General features: G+C 37.1%; 1 protein-coding gene across 1 annotated transcript in view; it reads left to right on the top strand.

Annotated features, from left to right (window-relative positions):
• USH2A (usherin) overlaps positions 1-18275 on the top strand; it is a 905205-nt gene that overhangs the window by 675949 nt on the left and 210981 nt on the right. The window contains exons 51-54 of the mRNA XM_065936753.1: positions 975-1179; positions 8194-8391; positions 8893-9047; positions 12537-12735. Coding sequence (XP_065792825.1) covers positions 975-1179; positions 8194-8391; positions 8893-9047; positions 12537-12735 — 757 coding nt within the window. The remainder of the gene's footprint in view (positions 1-974; positions 1180-8193; positions 8392-8892; positions 9048-12536; positions 12736-18275) is intronic.

Genomic DNA, 18275 nt, shown 5'->3' with positions numbered 1-18275 from the left:
GTCAGACACACCTGAAGTGACTTAGCAGCAGCAGCAAGAGGAAGTGAAGATAAATGCATATGTTCAATTCACCATATTTAAGTGGAAATCCAACTATTTTTCTGAGCAGCTTTATTTTGATGATCTTTGGGAAAATTAACTTATTTTAGATAATAGAGAGATTCAATGTAGACCACTTTTAAATAGCAAGAATGATTTTAAATAAGTTATGCTACTTATATAAAAGGAAAATGAAGTAGAACTTTGCCTTGTAGAAATATTGCCTTATTTCTATCTCCTATAATTTCAGATGATGAAGTATTTCATTTTCTGAAATTAAAGCCTACTTGTGCTTATCAATAACTATAAAAAGCCCAGAGATTCACCAGATAAAAAGTTTGTACATATAAATAATAATGATTATAATGACAGTGTATTAAATATTTAAATTTTACAAAACTTGGATGTAGAATACTTCTCATTGGTCCAACTTTCCCAAGAGTACATGAAGCACAGATTCTCAAATTTCACATTTTTTATTTTATTTTTTCTCTAAAATTCCATCAGGAAAGTGTGAAAGTAACAATTATAAAATAATGACTACTATTATTATTTACAGTGTATCTACAAAGTGTAAGGCATTTACATTCTGTCATTTGAGTCATGCAACAAATCCATGTAGTAAATTGAACTTCCATCCTTTCACGGAAGAAGCTGAGGCTTTGAAAGTATGAGACTTGTTCAAGGTCACAGCACTAATAAGTTGCAAAACTGGATTATGAGTCTAAATCTGTGTCATTTCAAAGTAACTTCTCTTTCTAGTAATACAAACTGCATTCATTTCTTTTTAAGAATTTTGAGACAGTCATTCATGAATTAAGCAGAAGAAAATTTCATTTGAGAGTTGTAGAAACCTAGTCCACACATGTCCAAATGAAGGGTTTAAATCTCTTCCCCCTTGCCCCCACTCTCCCCACCTCTACCACCTGACTTAGGAAACGAAAGCATGCAGAACCCTCTGCCCGACATCCATGGAAGCCACGGCTCACTGCGGCAGGTGCGACTTCAACTTTACCAGCCACGTTTGTACTGTGATAAGAGGCTCTCACAATTCCGTCAGGAAGGAACCAATGGAAGAACTATGTTCATCTGCTGAAGAGACTGTTCATACGGGAAGTGTAAACACACTCTCCTTCACAGGTAACAGAGAGGGAGCCACCTGCCTATGCCTTAGAGAGTGACAGGCTATTGAAAAAGCAGATTTATTTCCCTCTGACCTCATTGCCTTCTTTCACCTCATATCAATTAATTCCATCATACTTAGGAGCCAGCTAGTTACCAGGTAATTAAAGGTACAATCTGGAACTGTTCAGAGTTAGTAGTTTAAAATTTTTTAAGTCTAACTTTAAATAAGGATGTATGTTATTTTAAAGTAAGCCCATATAGAATAAGGAACAGAGGGATAAATTAGTTTTGTGACCTTTTATAGTATACACAGTTAATTTTATTTTTTTATTTTTTATTTTTTTTCCATTTATTTTTATTAGTTGGAGGCTAATTACCTTACAATATTGTAGTAGGTTTTGCCATAGACAAGATTCAGCCATGGATTTACATGTATTCCCCATCCCGATCCCCCCCTCCCACCACCCTCTCCATCCCATCCCTCTGGGTCTTCCCAATGCACCAGCCCTGAGCACTTGTCTCATGCATCCAACCTGGGCTGGTGATCTGTTTCACCCTTGATAGTATACTTGTTTCAATGCTGTTCTCTCAGAACATCCCACCCTCGTCTTCTCCCACAGAGTCTAAAAGTCTGTTCTGTACATCTGTGTCTCTTTCTCTGTTTTGCATTTAGGGTTATCATTACCATCTTTTTAAATTCCATATATATACATTAGTATACTGTATTGGTCTTTATCTTTCTGGCTTATTTCACTCTGTATAATGGGCTCCAGTTTCATCCATCTCATTAGAACTGATTCAAATGAATTCTTTTTAATGACTGAGTAATATTGCATAGTGTATATGTACCACAGCTTCCTTATCCATTCATCTGCTGATGGGCATCTAGGTTGCTTCCATGTCCTGGCTATTATAAACAGTGCTGTGATGAACATTGGGGTACACGTGTCTCTTTCAGATCTGGTTTCCTCAGTGTCTATGCCCAGGAGTGGGATTGCTGGGTCACATGGCAGTTTTATTTCCAGTTTTTTAAGGAATCTCCACACTGTTCTCCATAGTGGCTGTACTAGTTTGCATTCCCACCAACAGTGTAAGAGGGTTCCATTTTCTCCACACCCTCTCCAGCATTTATTGCTTGTAGACTTTTGGATAGCAGCCATCCTGACTGGCGTGTAATGGTATCTCATTGTGGTTTTGATTTGCATTTCTCTGATAATGAGTGATGTTGAGCATCTTTTCATGTATTTGTTAGCCATCTGTATGTCTTCTTTGGAGAAATGTCTGTTTAGATCTTTGGCCCATTTTTTGATTGGGTCATTTATTTTTCTGGAATTGAGTGCAGGAGTTGCTTGTATATTTTTTAGATTAATCCTTTGTCTTGTTTGACAAAGGATTGTTTGTCAATAATAGCAAATGAATGTTTCTTCATTTGCTATTATTTTCTCCCATTCTGAAGGCTGTGCTTTTGACCTTGCTTATAGTTTCCTTTGTTGTGCAAAAGCTTTTAAGTTTCATTAGGTCCCATTTGTTTATTTTTGCTTTTATTTCCAATATTCTGGGAGGTGGGTCATAGAGGATCTTGCTGTGATTTATGTTGGAGAGTGTTTTGCCTATGTTCTCCTCTAGGAGTTTTAAAGTTTCTGGTTTTACATTTAGATCTTTAATCCATTTTGAGTTTATTTTTGTGTATGGTGTTAGAAAGTGTTCTAGTTTCATTCTTTTACAAATGGATGACCAGTTTTCCCAGCACCACTTGTTAAGAAGATTGTCTTTTTTCCATTGTATATCCTTGCCTTCTTTGTCAAAGATAAGGTGTCCATAGGTTCGTGGATTTATCTCTGGGCTTTCTATTTTGTTCCATTGATCTATATTTCTGTCTTTGTGCCAGTACCATACTGTTTTGATGACTGTGGATTTGTAGTAGAGCCTGAAGTCAGGCAGGTTGATTCTTCCAGTTCCATTCTTCTTTCTCAAGATTGTTTTGGCTATTCAAAGTTTTTTGTATTTCCATACAAATTGTGAAATTATTTGTTCTAGTTCTGTGAAGAATACAGTTGGTAGCTTGACAGGGATTGCATTGAATCTATAGATTGCTTTGGATAGTATACTCATTTTCACAATATTGATTCTTCCAATCCATGAACACGGTATGCTTCTCCATCTATTTGTGTCCTCTTTGATTTCTTTCATCAGTGTTTTATAGTTTTCTATGTATAGGTCTTTTGTTTCTTTAGGTAGATATACTCCTAAGTATTTTATTCTTTTTGTTGCAATGGTGAATGGTATTGTTTCCTTAATTTCTCTTTCTGTTTTCTCATTGTTAGTGTATAGGAATGCAAGGGATTTCTACACAGTTAATTTTAAATTAGCCCAATTTTCTTTCTTCTAAGTTGGAATGAAGGCTTTCAACAAATGCCATGAATGAATGTTGTTAATGTTATTCTTGCCAGCAGAAAAGAGGCAGAAACACGTCTGTTCATTAAGACCTGGCAGCATTATCCTGAGGAGGAGACAGACTGCTCAGTAAAATCAGTATTCCCTTTCCTCTTCAGCCTGTGTCCAGAGGCTGTGCTCTCTTATAGTCTCTTTCGGGGTGTTCCCCAAGACGGTCACCATCTTGGGAGTCAAAACCTTCATGGTTCTGGAAAAATAGTAATTTCTAAGCCCCATCTTGGCCTTAAAGCATTAGTCCAAAATAGTGATTCTCAGGCTTAGCTGAGTGTAGAGAAAAATGCTGTAAATTTGAGGATTATCTCCAAAATAGTTCTGCCATCTATTCACTTTTTTTTTAATTCAACCATTTATTTAGGGCCCTACTTACGTTTCTGTTTTTTGAAAAATTAAATGTGTGTGGGCAACTGTGTGTGTATATGTGTGTACACATACTTATTGTTTAGAGTGAAACAGAATATATGTAAATGACATAATTCAAGCAAGCTAAAGTCAAATAAACAAAACCCACTCTATTCTATCAGGATTCCATTGCCTTACCCAGCCACTGGTAGGTGATAATGGCAAATCTTGAGAAGGAAAATAATAAGGCAGGATACTGGGAGGAGAGGGAGCACATTAGGGAGGGACAGAAGGGAAATCAACTTTACTGATTTATTAAATACTTACTGAATTATTATTTAGTTCCAGTGTTGTGGTAGGCATTTTTTTGAAGTATAGGGGATTTAATGTTGTGTTAATTTCTGCTGTGCAGCAAAGTGATCCGGGGTGTGTGTGTGTGTGTGTGTGTGTGTGTGTGTGTGTGTGTTTTAAAATTCTTTTCCATTATGGTTAATTACAAGATATTGAATATAGCTCCCTGTGCTCTACAGTACGACTTTGTTGTTTATCTCTTCTATATATAATAGTTTACATCTGCCAACCCAAAATCCCAACCTATTCCTCCCCCTCTCCCCCCCGCCTTTGTGCTAGACATTTTTAAACCTTATCTAATTTACCCTCAAAGCAATCAGGTATGTATGATCATTTAACAGATGAGGAAACCAAAAGTCAGATCTATAAAAAAAAGTAACTTGTTGTGGGAAAAGTGAGGTTCATGTCACGTCTTTGTTAGGAGCAACAAACGTAAGAAGACTCCACACAGTGTAGGGCTCCTTTCTGGGTGCTCCAGATCTCCTTCAAGATATTCCTTCCACCTGAAATGTGTTTCTTAACTGTCACACTCAAGGACAAGGCTAGAATTCACGTCTTCAGTGAAGACTTCCCAAGTCCAGCCCCCTCTCCCTTCTGTGCTCCTGTGACACATGGTCAAGCCATTCACCACCCCTGCCATGCCTCATAGACATCTGGACACTTGTCTCATCTCTCTCATCAGATTGAAATATCCATGTGAAAAGAACAGCCCTGTTTACCTTTTAGATTGTCATATTTTAAGTAAACAAAATATATTTATTGTAATGCCTTTAATTGGGAAAAACCTCAGGATAGAAGACAGTTGAACCACTAGTCTCCTCCCAGTCCCTGTTATAGATTTAGTTAATGAACCCTCATTTAAAACTTACTGTGTTTCCTTCTAAGAGGATTCTCTACTTTTATCTGCCTTTTTAAAGCAGGGTCAAGAAAAGGATTTTTGTGACATATTTGTGATAGATCACTGCAGAAGAGAATAGTTGTTTCCAACTACTGATATAATATTGTGAGAGCTTTTAGTGACCATATTTCAGATCATCTTGCCTACTGGAAAACAGTGTAAATTGAAAATGAAAAATGATAAAGTTTTCTTCTTCATGTAAGAATTTAAGCACTCAAATGATGCTCAAATTCCACTGAGACCAATTTAGACTAAAAAAATCAATTATTTTGTGCTGACCAAAATTCATTTATTCATACAATCCTTTGTTTATCAAAAAAGTTTATTAAATCCTTACTAATAACCAGTCAGTATACCAGAACAGGCAGATTCTTTACCATCTGAGCTACCAGGGAAGCCCTTCGTACCAGGACCTTTAAAACAAATAGGAATTTCCATCAGGGATTTGAAGCTAATAGGAAGATATGGGGAAACAAATATGTAATTACCTCTAATATGAGAAATGATGTGCAGATAAGTTCTATAATAGAGGGTAGTGTAGGATAATTTTGAAGAGTATGACAAGGACATCTAACCCAGACTGAAGAGGTAAGGAAGGAGGAAGGACTTCAAGAAGGATATTATTGCCTGAGGAGAGAACTGAAGGACAAGTTGGAGCCTATCAGGTTAATGGGAGGTGATCCAGGCAGAGAGAGAACCACATGCAAAGTACAGGAAGCAAGAGGAAGCTGAGCATGTCTGAAAAACAAAAGCACCTCAATATGGATGTAGCATGTATAAGGCAGAGAAAATCATGGAGAAGAGGCCAGAGAGCAGGGGTCATATAATGAAGCCCTTTGAGGCCACACTAAAGAGTTCACCTTTATGCAACAATGAGTGGATAGTAAAGCTTTTTAAGCAATGGAATGACACAGTTATATACACATTTTTGGAAGGATTGTTCTGTAAGCTAAAAAAAATGAAGACAAATACGTATGGTACATTTCAGCAGTTAACAAGTAAATATTGAACAAACATACACCCCCTAATACCCAGTACCCTCAATTATCAGAATAGTTGCACCATGTAATGTATAAAATGATTCTGAGTTTGCAAGTTAAGGATGAAAGAAGGAGAGTTAAAAATTCTGGCAAGGAACAAAGCTCTGAGAAATGAGAGAGATGATTGAGGTATGGTAAAATTTCAACAAATGATTTCTTAGGTGTAAACCGAAAGCAAAAAAATAAATAAGTAAAATGCTTTTATGGGCTGGGAATGTCTTTGAAAAACAAGCCCTCATGGGAGAATACAGAAACAAGGATAAGACATGAGAGAGTCAAAGGAGAATGAAATACAGTGGAGGAAAGAACAGAAATGAAGTGTGGAGAGCTGCCATAGATAAAGTTAGAAATGGAAAAGTGGGCTTGAAATGTACAGAATAATAGGTACTTGCAATGAGTAGTTTAATCTATTATAACAAGATACTCAAAACTCGAGTTACCATCTGTGGGTGGGCAGCTCACTCCCACAGGGTCATTCAGGATCTAGATTCTTCATCATTCATCCAAGTGGTATAGCCTGAGTTACCCAACACCCTAGTTCTAGCCCATGAGAAGGGGATAAGAATGCAAATGGAAGGCAAGTGATTTCCTCTTTAGAAAGCGATGCACAAATTTCCTATGTCACTTCCCATGCTCCTTCCATTGTTGATAAGTAATATGACTACACAAACTGCAACTTGGTTACAATTACACCAAACTGTAACTAAGAAATGTAGGGTCTGGCCAAGAGGTCTCTGGACAGAAGGGAGATCTGGGAACTCAGTGGTGGTCATCACAGGTACAAAGCAGGAGTTACCCTGAGAAAAATGAAGACAGAAATACATTTTTATAGCAATTTATATTTTATGAAGTTCTGCAACATAACTTACTGAAATTTATTTTCATACTAATTCTATAAAAGAAGCAGAGTAGGGTTTATTGTAAGGAGATGCATGTAAAGAGAATGTGATAAAATAACCCAAGTGGATAGAGCTGAGAATTAACCTGCATCCAATGGAGATACAGCAGGTGGCCTGGCAGCCAAGGAGGACCTCTTCTGACCCTCCTGTCTAAGAAAAAGTTATCAGAAACTGCCACACAAATATACACATGTACATATTCAAAATTTGCAGAATTAATTAAATGGAAAGCAGATTTAAATAAATAAACTTTCAAGGAATGTTTTTGGTAAATTTGTAGCATTTGTACTTCCGAAGTTATTAAAACTCAGAATTGAACTAAATGTTTCAGACAACTTTTGAGACACCATTGAATCACATGGATGATTATCTAAAACTTTAGCCAGACCAAAAATCTCAGCAAGTTGGCTTTGTTGTTTTAATTAGATTGGTTGGTTTGATTTTTGTTTTCTGGCTTGGTGGAAGATGGAAGGAAGAATATGTAGTGCAGTATATACAGCATGTATAATGGAGTGTGAATTCATTTTTATTCACTAAAATGGTATTATGATGTGCTAAGTTTCAATTCCTGTATCTCATAACAACTACATTATAATTCATATAGTAATTTAATAAAGTAATATTGACAATGTAATAATTGGTAAAGCTTATAATAATAAAATTATAAAAGAATGTTGCCAAACCCACCTCATGCAGAAGAGATCATGAACTTGGGAAGCATTAACGTCTAATATACATTAGTTGAATGCTTTTATTTTTCAGTCTGTTTTCTAATGTATCCATAGTTCTCTATTCAGAAAGGTGAACTCTATTCTCTGTATTTTCATATCTCTGTGTCTTTCATATTTCTAAATATTGTAATAAACACAATACTTTTTATGGTTCAGAAAGTAAAGACATTCAAGTTTTTATTTACATACACTGGGATTAGAACATTAGGCACTTATTTTTAACTCGTTAAAGGTTTTGATATTCATTTTCAATAGGATGGTAAAAAATTTTTTAATTTTTTGAAAAAACTTCACTGTCTGATTTTCTGTCTTTCCAGATGTGAACCTGGAGCCCTACATGATGTATGAGTATAGGATTTCTGCATGGAATCGCTATGGGCGAGGATTCAGCAAGGCAGTTAGAGCCAGAACAAAAGAAGATGTGCCTGAAGGAGTGAGTCCCCCCAGGTGGACAAAAATGGATCATCTTGATGATGTAATAGTCTTAAGCTGGAAGAAACCTATACAATCAAATGGTATTAAACTATTTTTAAAATTGAAATAACATAATCCCATTAAATCCATAAGGGAACTGAAATGAGTGAGATGCATTTAATTGGCATACATCTAACCACTAAAAAGAGAAATTCAGTTTTGTGCCAACTAACCATTCATTTGTGAATTAGCCCTCACAAATTTTTAGCCCAAAATTATTATTTTCCTGAAATCCCAGCATATATCTGAGCTGCTTTCAAATAAGCAAAGCATGTTATGGGAGGGCAAAATAGTTTTGAAAGTAAATGTTTGATAGTTGAGGGGAAATAAACAATTGACTCTGATTATTTATGTCAAGAATCTATCCCCTCTATAAAAGTGAGTGTAATTAAGAACTGCTTGAACATAGCAGTGTAATAGCAAATTAAAATTAAATAATGCTATATTATCCCATTTCTTCAGAACTCTAAGCCATCTAATTTGTTTGCAAATAGTTCAAAGAATTCCACACTCAAATTCAGGCATTTGTCTGCCTCTTTTAGGTCCTATTATTGCCTACATTCTTCTCCGAAACGGGATTGAATGTTTTCGAGGAACATCACTGAGCTTCTCTGATACGGAAGGAATTCAGCCCTTTATGGAATATTCATATCAGCTGAAAGCTTGCACAGTTGCTGGCTGTGCCACCAGCAGCAAGGTGAGAGGAGTTTGCCTAAACTCTGGACAGAATTGCCCAGTGTTAAGACTGTAGGAAGGTCCAGGTTATGAGTAATGTTTCCAGTGACAGAAAACAGTGTCCATCCCAATAAAGTAGGGTGTCCATATGGCATCTCAACTGAGTACCAACACTTCCATCTGAAAGGATAGATCACTGAGATATTTATTCAAATATCAATGTTTCCTTCACAAAAAGAAAAAAACTTGAACTAATATTATCCTCTTAATCCCCTTCTCCTTCACCAACCACTTTTTAGTTGGTCTTCAATAAATTCATAATAATTCCCAAGCCGTTTCTCAGTTTAGAAACAGAAATTCTATTTAAATATCATTTCAACAAAAATTGCCATTTCTTGTAAAACAGAGGAGTCTGACATAAGGAAATAAAATAGTTGCAAGGATTCTCCGACAGCCTTGACAAAACTCAGTAGTCAACTGAATATAGGGGAATAAAAACAAAGTATCATAGGTATTTTCAAAGTATCTGGCTTGACCAATTTGTAGTTCATGGTGCCATTTTGCAAGCAAATCAAAAAACAAAAATATATATTCATAATATATATATATATGTGAATATTAGTCATCCATAAAAGATAATTAAATAATGCCATTTACAGCAGCATTGACAGACCAAGAGATTATTATACTAAGTGAATAAACCAGAGAAAGTCAAATAACATATGATACCACTTATATGTATAATCTAAAAGAATGGATACAAAGTCTTTTCTTTGTAAGAAAGGACATATTTACAAGATAAAAATAGTTTCACAGACATAGAAAACAAGTTTATGATTACCAAAGGGGAAAGTGGGGGGAAGGGATAAATTAGGAATTTGGGATTAATATATACAAACTACTATATATAAAATAAACAAGGACCTACTGTATAGCATAGGGAGCTATGCTCAATATTTCATAATAATCTATAGGGGAAAGAATCTGAATAAGAATACACACACACACACACACACACACACACACACACATATATATATAACTGAGTCATTTTGGCATATGCCTGAAACTAACACAATTCAGTATTTTTAAAAAGAAGAAAAGTTAAAAGTAAAGAATGATTAACATTTTTAAAGCTTTCAAAAATATATTTAAGAGGAGAAGATAGCAGAATGGTTGTTGTTCAGTCACTCAGTCATGTCCGAGTCTTTGTAACCCTCTGGACAGCAGCACTTCCCTGTCCTTCACTATCTCCCAGAGTTTGCTAAACTCATATCCATTGAGTTGATGATACCACCCAACCATCTAATCCTCTGTCACCCACTTCTCCTCCTGCCTTCAATCCTTCCTAGCACCAAAGTATTTTCCATGAATCAGCTCTTTGCATCAGGTGGCCAAAAATTTGGAGCTTCAGCTTCATCATCAGTTCTTCCAATTAATATTCAGTACTGATTTGACTGGTTTGATCACCTTGCAGTTGAAAGGACTCTCAAGAGTCTTTTCCAACACCGCAGTTCAAAAGCATCTATTCTTCGACTCTCAGCTTTCTTTAGAGTCCAATTGCCACATCCATACATGACTATTGGATAAACCATAGCTTTGACTATATGCACCTTTGTCAGCAAAGGCATGTCTCTGCTTTTTAATATGCTGTCTAGGTTGGTCATAACTTTTCTTCCAAAGAGCAAGCATCATTTAATATCATGACTGCAGTCACCATCTGCAGTGATTTTGGAGCCCAAGAAAATAAAGTCTATCACTGTTTCCATTGTTTCCCCATCTATTTGCCATAAAGTGATGGGACCAGATGCCATAATCTTAGTTTTTTGAATGTCGAGTTTTAAGCCAGCTTTTTCACTCTCCTCTTCACCTTCATTAAGAAGCTCTTTAGTTCCTCCTCACTTTCTGCCATTAGGGTGATGTCATCGGCATATCTGAGGTATATTTCTCCCAGCAATTTTGATTCCAGCTTGTGATTCATCCAGCCTGACATGTCATATGTACTCTGCATAGAAATTAAATAAGTAGATGGCAATATACAGCCTTGATGTACCCCTTTCCCAATTTTGAACCAGTCTGTTGTTCCATGTCTGGTTCTAACTGTTCCTTCTTGACCTGCATACAGGTTTCTCAGGAGGCAGGTAAGGTGGTCTGATATTCCCATCTCTTGAAAAATTTTCCACAGTTTGCTGTGATCCACACAATCAAAGGCTTTAGCATAGTCAATGAAGCAGATGTGTTTCTGGAATTCTCTTGCTTTTTCTATGATCCAACGGATGTTGGTAATTTGATCTCTGGTTCCTCTACCTTTTCTAAATCCAGGTTGTACATCTGGAAGTTCTCGGTTCACATACTGTTGGAGCAATATTATTTGGTACTTTAAGTGAAAGTGTCTAGTCAGAAGCTGGATTAGGAAGTGACTGAAATTTGTTGGAAAGATCTATGGAGGAATTTGAAGCAATGAGTTTGAATGTGGTCATTTAACAATAGACAGAGGGACAAAAACCAAAAACCATAGTTGACCAGCCACCTTGAGAGAGCTATTAAATGGGAAAAGGAAGAAGCAATCAAACAATGTGGGAGGAAAATAAGGGAAGAGCCATTTCACTGATGCCAAACTAGTCAGAGGAAACGCAGTTTTCATATGGTTTAAACTTGAGAAGCTCAGCATCTTTGAACACTGTTGAAGAACCATCCAAATACAACGTTCATTCATACCCATCAGTTGCACCCTGCCATCTAGACAGATGGCAGCTGATTGGCCCAATCAAAAATTATGGTCCAAAGGGTCCTAGAACGATTCTGTGCTTTTCACATAACGCAGCTCCTTCCTACCAGATGCCAAAACAATCCGTGAAAAAGCGAGATCAGACCTAATTCTGTGAAAAAACAAAGGCAGCCAACTTTTCCACCCAAATATATTTTGACAATGTTGAGCAAATCACTGGTTGATTTACCCTTTTTTTCTTCTCACTTGGTTCTCTTTCTAGAACATTGGTGCAGACACTATAAAGTCATCCTGGGCATCATAGGAGCAGTAGCAAAAAGGCTGCCCATTTACACTGTTCAAAGTATATTATATGCAAGCAAGTTCAGATGTGGGTTTTGCTCCAAATTTACTGGTGCTTAAAATGTACAAAATCAGGCTGTTAAAATGCAAAGACACCGATAGGCCATATGGAAGAGAGTTATCAAGAGTTCTCTAGTAAGACAGTCTGCCAGCCAGATTTTACTTGTTTAAACTGAGGACTGCGCTCTGCCATCAAAACTGTTGTTGAACCGTTGTGATAAATGGTAGTCGAAGACTTACGGAATACATTCAAGGTCAGATTTCATTGTTTGAACAGGATGGGAGAGAAAGAATTTTAAAAAGAGGGACTGCTTCCCTAAGCCCCGCTAATGATATGCCAGGCTAAGACAACAACATTTTAAAACAAAAGTGACATTCTCATTGATCAGAATACCTAGTGTACTATTCCAAGAAATTGCTGTTTAATTCCTGTGTTTTCAGGTCGTTGCAGCTACCACCCAAGGAATCCCGCAGAATATCCCTCCGCCTAGAGTCACGGCCCCCAGTGCAGAAGCTCTGCATGTGAGTTGGCATGTCCCTCCGAAGCCAAATGGCGTCATTAAAGAGTACCAGCTCAGGCAGGTCGGGAAAGGTCTCATCTACACTGGCACCGCTGACAAGAGGCAGCATACGGTCACAGGTAAAAAAAAAAAAAAAAAAAAAAGAGGAAAACCTACCGGAAGAGTCTGTCACTGTGGTTAGGGGAGCAGAGCCTCCCAGGGGTGTGTGTTTGATATATGAGGTCACTTCGCGAGGACGTGTTCTCTTGACATATGGTCAGGTCCCACTTATCCATGCTAATAGAAGAGCCCACACTGGCAGCAATAAGCCACAACAGCAGATAACTTCAGAAATAATTTATATTTGGCTTTGATATGCATTATGTGTAGGGTTTTTGCATCGGTATTAAGGTTTGTTTTTTTTTTTTCCCCAGACTAACAGTAAGATGCATTTTCATTCCCCAAGGATATACTGGTAGTTAATGGGACTAGGAGAGCCAGGAATGTACTTGAAGGAAGGAGAAAAATCAACCAGAGGCTAACATTTATCTACTGTGTGGGTAATTAATACACAGAATAGTTGACAGTTGACTGGTTGTGAAAATTTGTTGTTATTATTAACATTAATTAATAGTAATTTTATTATTTTGTTGCTTATTATAACATGTATTATAATTAGCTTTAATAATATAATAATAGTACAGTATTATAGTATAGTGTCAGAAATTACTAGCAGTGATTATAATAATAATTAACATGTTTTAGTCTGAATGTCACTCCTGAATAAAAGCAATTTCTGACTTACCCAGTCTAGGTCAGCTTTGCTAATACACCATCACATCACCTAGTTTTATTTTCACCACAGACCTTACATTGCCTGACAGTGTTTGCTTTTTATTTGCCTTTTTATGTCCTGCTCCTATGGAAGCATCTCTTCCTACTTCAATCCTGTACCTTGAGCACCCAGAACAATCCATGACACAGCAGTAGGTGCTAAATAAATGTTTGTGAATAAGTGAATTTAATGTGCTGAATACTGTCCTAAGTCTTGGCAATTACTGTTTAATTTGATCCTCATCACAAACCTATGGAGCAGAGAAAATTATTACCCCCATTGTATGGAACATAATGCTTCAAGAGAATTAGTGACTTAGCTCATCATTTAGACTATTGAATCATCCCAGACAGTTGTGTAAATTTGTTTAGTTTCTGAGAACACAAGCAAGAGTTTACAAACTTTCACTCTTTCCATATTGTCAGAACCCCCCCACTCCCCCAAACCCTTCCCACCCACCCCCCCACCCACCCCCACCCCTGCCGCAGTCTTCCTGAGTGAATGAATGCCTTCCTTCCATTGGACCCTATACTTAGCAGGGGACATTGATACCAGGGATGATGAAATTCACACAGAAATGCAGGAAGGTCTGGAAAAGCAAGCCTGATTTTTCCTTAGAGGAGGCGCAGGCTGTGCTATACAGGTGGAAAAAATAAATTCATTGTGATTTACTCTCAACTGGACAATTCCCTGACACACAGCAAGCACTCACTGACAGATGTCCACTGTTTTCCAAAAGTGCCATAAGCTTACAGAAGGTGCTTAATAAAATATTTGTGGACTAGCACATTGCAATCCCTATCTGACGATCCTGAGCTAAGCTGATGATAATGGGGATGGGAAAGCCCTCATCCATTTAGATGATCAAATTTGTTCCTTATTTCAGTAAAATGAAAATCATCACCAGTAATGAAAATGATGTTATTTTCCATGATAAAAACTGACATGTATATGGTGATTTATAATTTTAAAGAACCATTGCATTTTGACTCCTGTGATTCTCATCACATCCTTGTAAGTGAGGGATGTTTTAAACACATTACTGACCAGGGAATTTTTGCAGAAACTACTAACTAATAACGCTACTAACTGTAGCATTAGTACATCTCTGGTCAATAATGTGTTAATATCCACATTTGAAAGATGAAGGTGAAAACTGGCCTACTCGGGGTGCCAAAGGCATTTACTGCTTCCATCTATAAGGAAATCAGAATAGCATTTCATTCAAAAAAATAAAAGACATGTAGCCTGCCTGTTGTGTTCTAGGTAGTATATTAAGTGCTCCAAAATTAGACTGCTGCCCTTAAGAAACTCCCGATACTAGTGACAAGTTAAGGACTAGCTTGCATGGTGCTGCTCCAACAGAACTCTGTACCGAATGGGGTAGAAGAAATCAAAAGAATGACTTAGAAAGGCCATAGAATGTTAATTTACAGAGTTTTGAAAGCAAAGTTAAGGTCTATGAAGACTTTGTAGCGATAAATGTCTCACCATAAACTGGGATACCATAAACTGGGATGAAGAATTCTCTTCCTACAGAATCTGTCTACTCAATCAACATAGGCTTTGAACTATTGCCATCTGTAATGGTTTCCATTTTTAGAAACAGTTACATGCCAGCAGACCAAATTCAATTGTGTTGTTCAAATCAACAGAATCGATAACCTCCTTAATTATGAAATAATTGCAAAGATTTTTGTTTAAATACTTTCACTCCACCAGTTCGTCTATTATCATTTTTTATGACTTTTTTCATGTCAGAGAAGGTTTCATGTGCATAACTTAATGCCAAAGTTCCTCTTTTATTGGGATAAACATTTTAAAGTTTTTCCACTTAATTTTAGTTCTTTTAAGATTTTGAAAGGAAAAGAAAATTCTGTTAGATTTCATTTCATCCATCCCTCTGTATTATTTTAGACAGATTTACAAGGTACTTCACTTGGGCAATATAGTCCTAAACAGATTTCTTTGTTAAATGAGTAAATATACCTTTATTCAAAAAAACCTTACTAAGTATACCCTCATATATGTAGTTCCTATGGGATAGGTGTGGTGCTTGGCATTAGAAAATCTGAAACCCGAGACCTGTGTAGTGTTCACGCATTTTATCTGCCAGGGAAAATTCAGTTCCATGGTTAGTTGACTGATCAAATTCAGTAGGGAACTATTTTATGATGGGAATGACTGTTTTATTGAGTTTATGAAATGAACTAAAATAATCAAATTTATTTCACATGCAATCTCAAACATTTGATTGAAGAGCTGCCCGAACCCCCCCAGAGATAAAGGTTTTGATTTTTCTCATCATTTCCAAAACCGCGGCATTCCCTGAGTCACAGTCAAACACTGATGAAGCTGTAGCCCTAGTCATCCAGGAGCCTGAGAATCTAGGTCCCTAGAAATGACAGAAATGAAAGAGGGCATCTAGCACCAGCCCCATTGTCTCCATGCTTATTTTTAATTACCTCAAAGCTTTAGAAACATGATCCCATAAATGCTTTGTGGGAATAGAGGCAAATGCACTCATCATGTGAAATCCATAAATTGCTTATAATCCTCTCAAGATGTTAAAAAAAAAAAAAAAGCATTAAGTAATTGAAGACAGGAAGTCCTCAGTTAATTATTTAGAGGTGTTATCAATGCTCTAAGTAAACCAGAGCGCTTTCTGCTATCTCACTGAGCCCAGTACCATGGGGACCAAGGGGAGCAGCCATCATCTTCTCAGATTCGCTAATGCAAACAGCGTGTGGCAGCTTGTCAATAAAAGACCTTCTCGTATCATTTATTACTAGACATGCCCACCATCCTGCACAGGACAGATGGGACGTCAGCAGTGGCATTGTTCCACTTTGGGTTGCCCGCGCTTGAAATGTGGACCTCCTAACGTGGGCATCGGGGTAGAGGAGAGGGGGGAAAGGATTAACGGAATGATTAGGGACACCGAGAACATAATGAATTAATCATGTCCTCTTTAGCAGCAGACATGAGAAGGACTTATCTGTCTCTTAACTCTGGGGGAAATGTTTTCCAAATAATTTACTGAAAGTTGCTCATCATTTCATTTCACTGAAAGGGGAAGAGTTACCAGGCTTAAGTTAACAAGGAAAGAATAATCTGTCTTTCTTTCTCATGCTATTAGAAACTTGTAAAAACCTTCTGTGTAAAACAGCATAAATCCTACCAGGGCTAATTGTAGCAGAAAGTGTACTACTAATGTTCTGAAACAGATATAGTACATACCACTTTTGAAACAAAGAAAACACAGTTTGACCATCCATATCCCAAAATGTGGACTTTTTTACATGAAGAGTTTACATTTAGGTAACTCAATCACGTGCTCCAATAGGATCCTACACTTGACTCTCATGGTATTTATTATACTTCATTGAATATCTATTACTTGTCTCTACTCCTCAACCAGGAGTTAAAAGTTTTTAAGAGCAGAGGCGGCAGCTTCCTTTTGCCATTGTGTTACCTGTCCTGTGACCTCTATCACAGTACCTAACAGATGATAAGTGTTTTGAAAATCCTTGTTGAATGAATAAATGTTGAGTAGTAAACTCTTGGGTTGGCCAAAAATTTCATTCAGGTTTTTCCATTATAGCTTACGGAAAAATCCAAACAAAATTTTGGGGCAACCCAGTAGTATCTGAACTAGATTCCATATTGGTCGGATATAAAAATCACAGCCAGACACAGCTAGAGCTCAGGATGGGTGACACAATTTGCAAAGCCCAATGCAAATTGAAAGCATGGGGCTCCTTCGTTCAAAAATCATTAACAATTTTGGGACAATGAAAACTGACCCACGCTCAGGATCCTTCTAAGCATGGTCTGAGGTTACTGCATAGCTTTTGTGCCCTGGTCTCTGGCAGTTTGAATTTATTGGCAGTAAACTTCTTTTTTAATTATATTAGAGTATAGTTGATTTACAAGGTTGTATTGCTTTCAAGTACATAGCAAACTGATTCATACACACACACACACATATATACATATATTCATTCTTTTTCAGATTCCTTTTCCTTATAGGTTATTACAAAGTATTGAGTAGAATTCCCTGTGCTATACAGTAGGTCCTTGTTGATTATCTATTTTATATATAGTAGTGGTCACTATGAACAAAGCTGGTGGAGGTGATGGAATTACAGCTGAGCTATTTCAGATCCTAAAAGAAGATGCTGTGAAAGTGCTGCACACAATATGCCAGCAAATTTGGAAAATTTGGCAGTGGCCACGGGACTGGGAAAGGTCAGTTTTCATTCCAATCCCAAAGAAAGGCAGTGCCAAAGAATGTTCAAACTGTTGCACAATTGCATTCATCTCACACGCTAGCAAAGTAATGCTCAAAATTCTCCAAGCTAGACTTCAACAGTACATGAACTGAGAATTTCCAGATATTCAAGCTGGATTTAGAAAAAGCAGAGGAACCAGAGATCAAATTGCCAACATCTGTCAGATCATAGAAAAAGCAAGGGAATTCCAGAAAAATATCTGCTTCACTGACCGTACTGAAGTCTTTGACCGTGGAACAATGGACTGGTTCCAAATTGGGAAAGGAGTTCATGAAGGCTGTATATTGTCACCCTGCTTATTTAACTAATATGCAAAGTACATCATGAGAAATGCCAGGCTGAATGAATCATAAACTGGAATCAAGATTACCGGAGGAAATATCAGTAACCTCATATATGCAGATGACAACACCCTTATGGCAGAAAGTGAAGAGGAACTAAAGAACCACTTGATGGAAGTGAGAGTGTAAAAGCTGACTTAAAACTCAACATTCAGAAAAACAAAGATCACGGCATCCGGTCTCATCGCTTCATGGCAAATAGATGGGGA

The sequence above is a fragment of the Muntiacus reevesi genome, chromosome 5, assembly GCF_963930625.1.
Source record: "Muntiacus reevesi chromosome 5, mMunRee1.1, whole genome shotgun sequence".
Classification (NCBI taxonomy): domain Eukaryota; kingdom Metazoa; phylum Chordata; class Mammalia; order Artiodactyla; family Cervidae; genus Muntiacus; species Muntiacus reevesi.
Note: the sequence above shows the minus strand (reverse complement) of the source record. Positions and strands in the feature narration are given on the sequence as shown.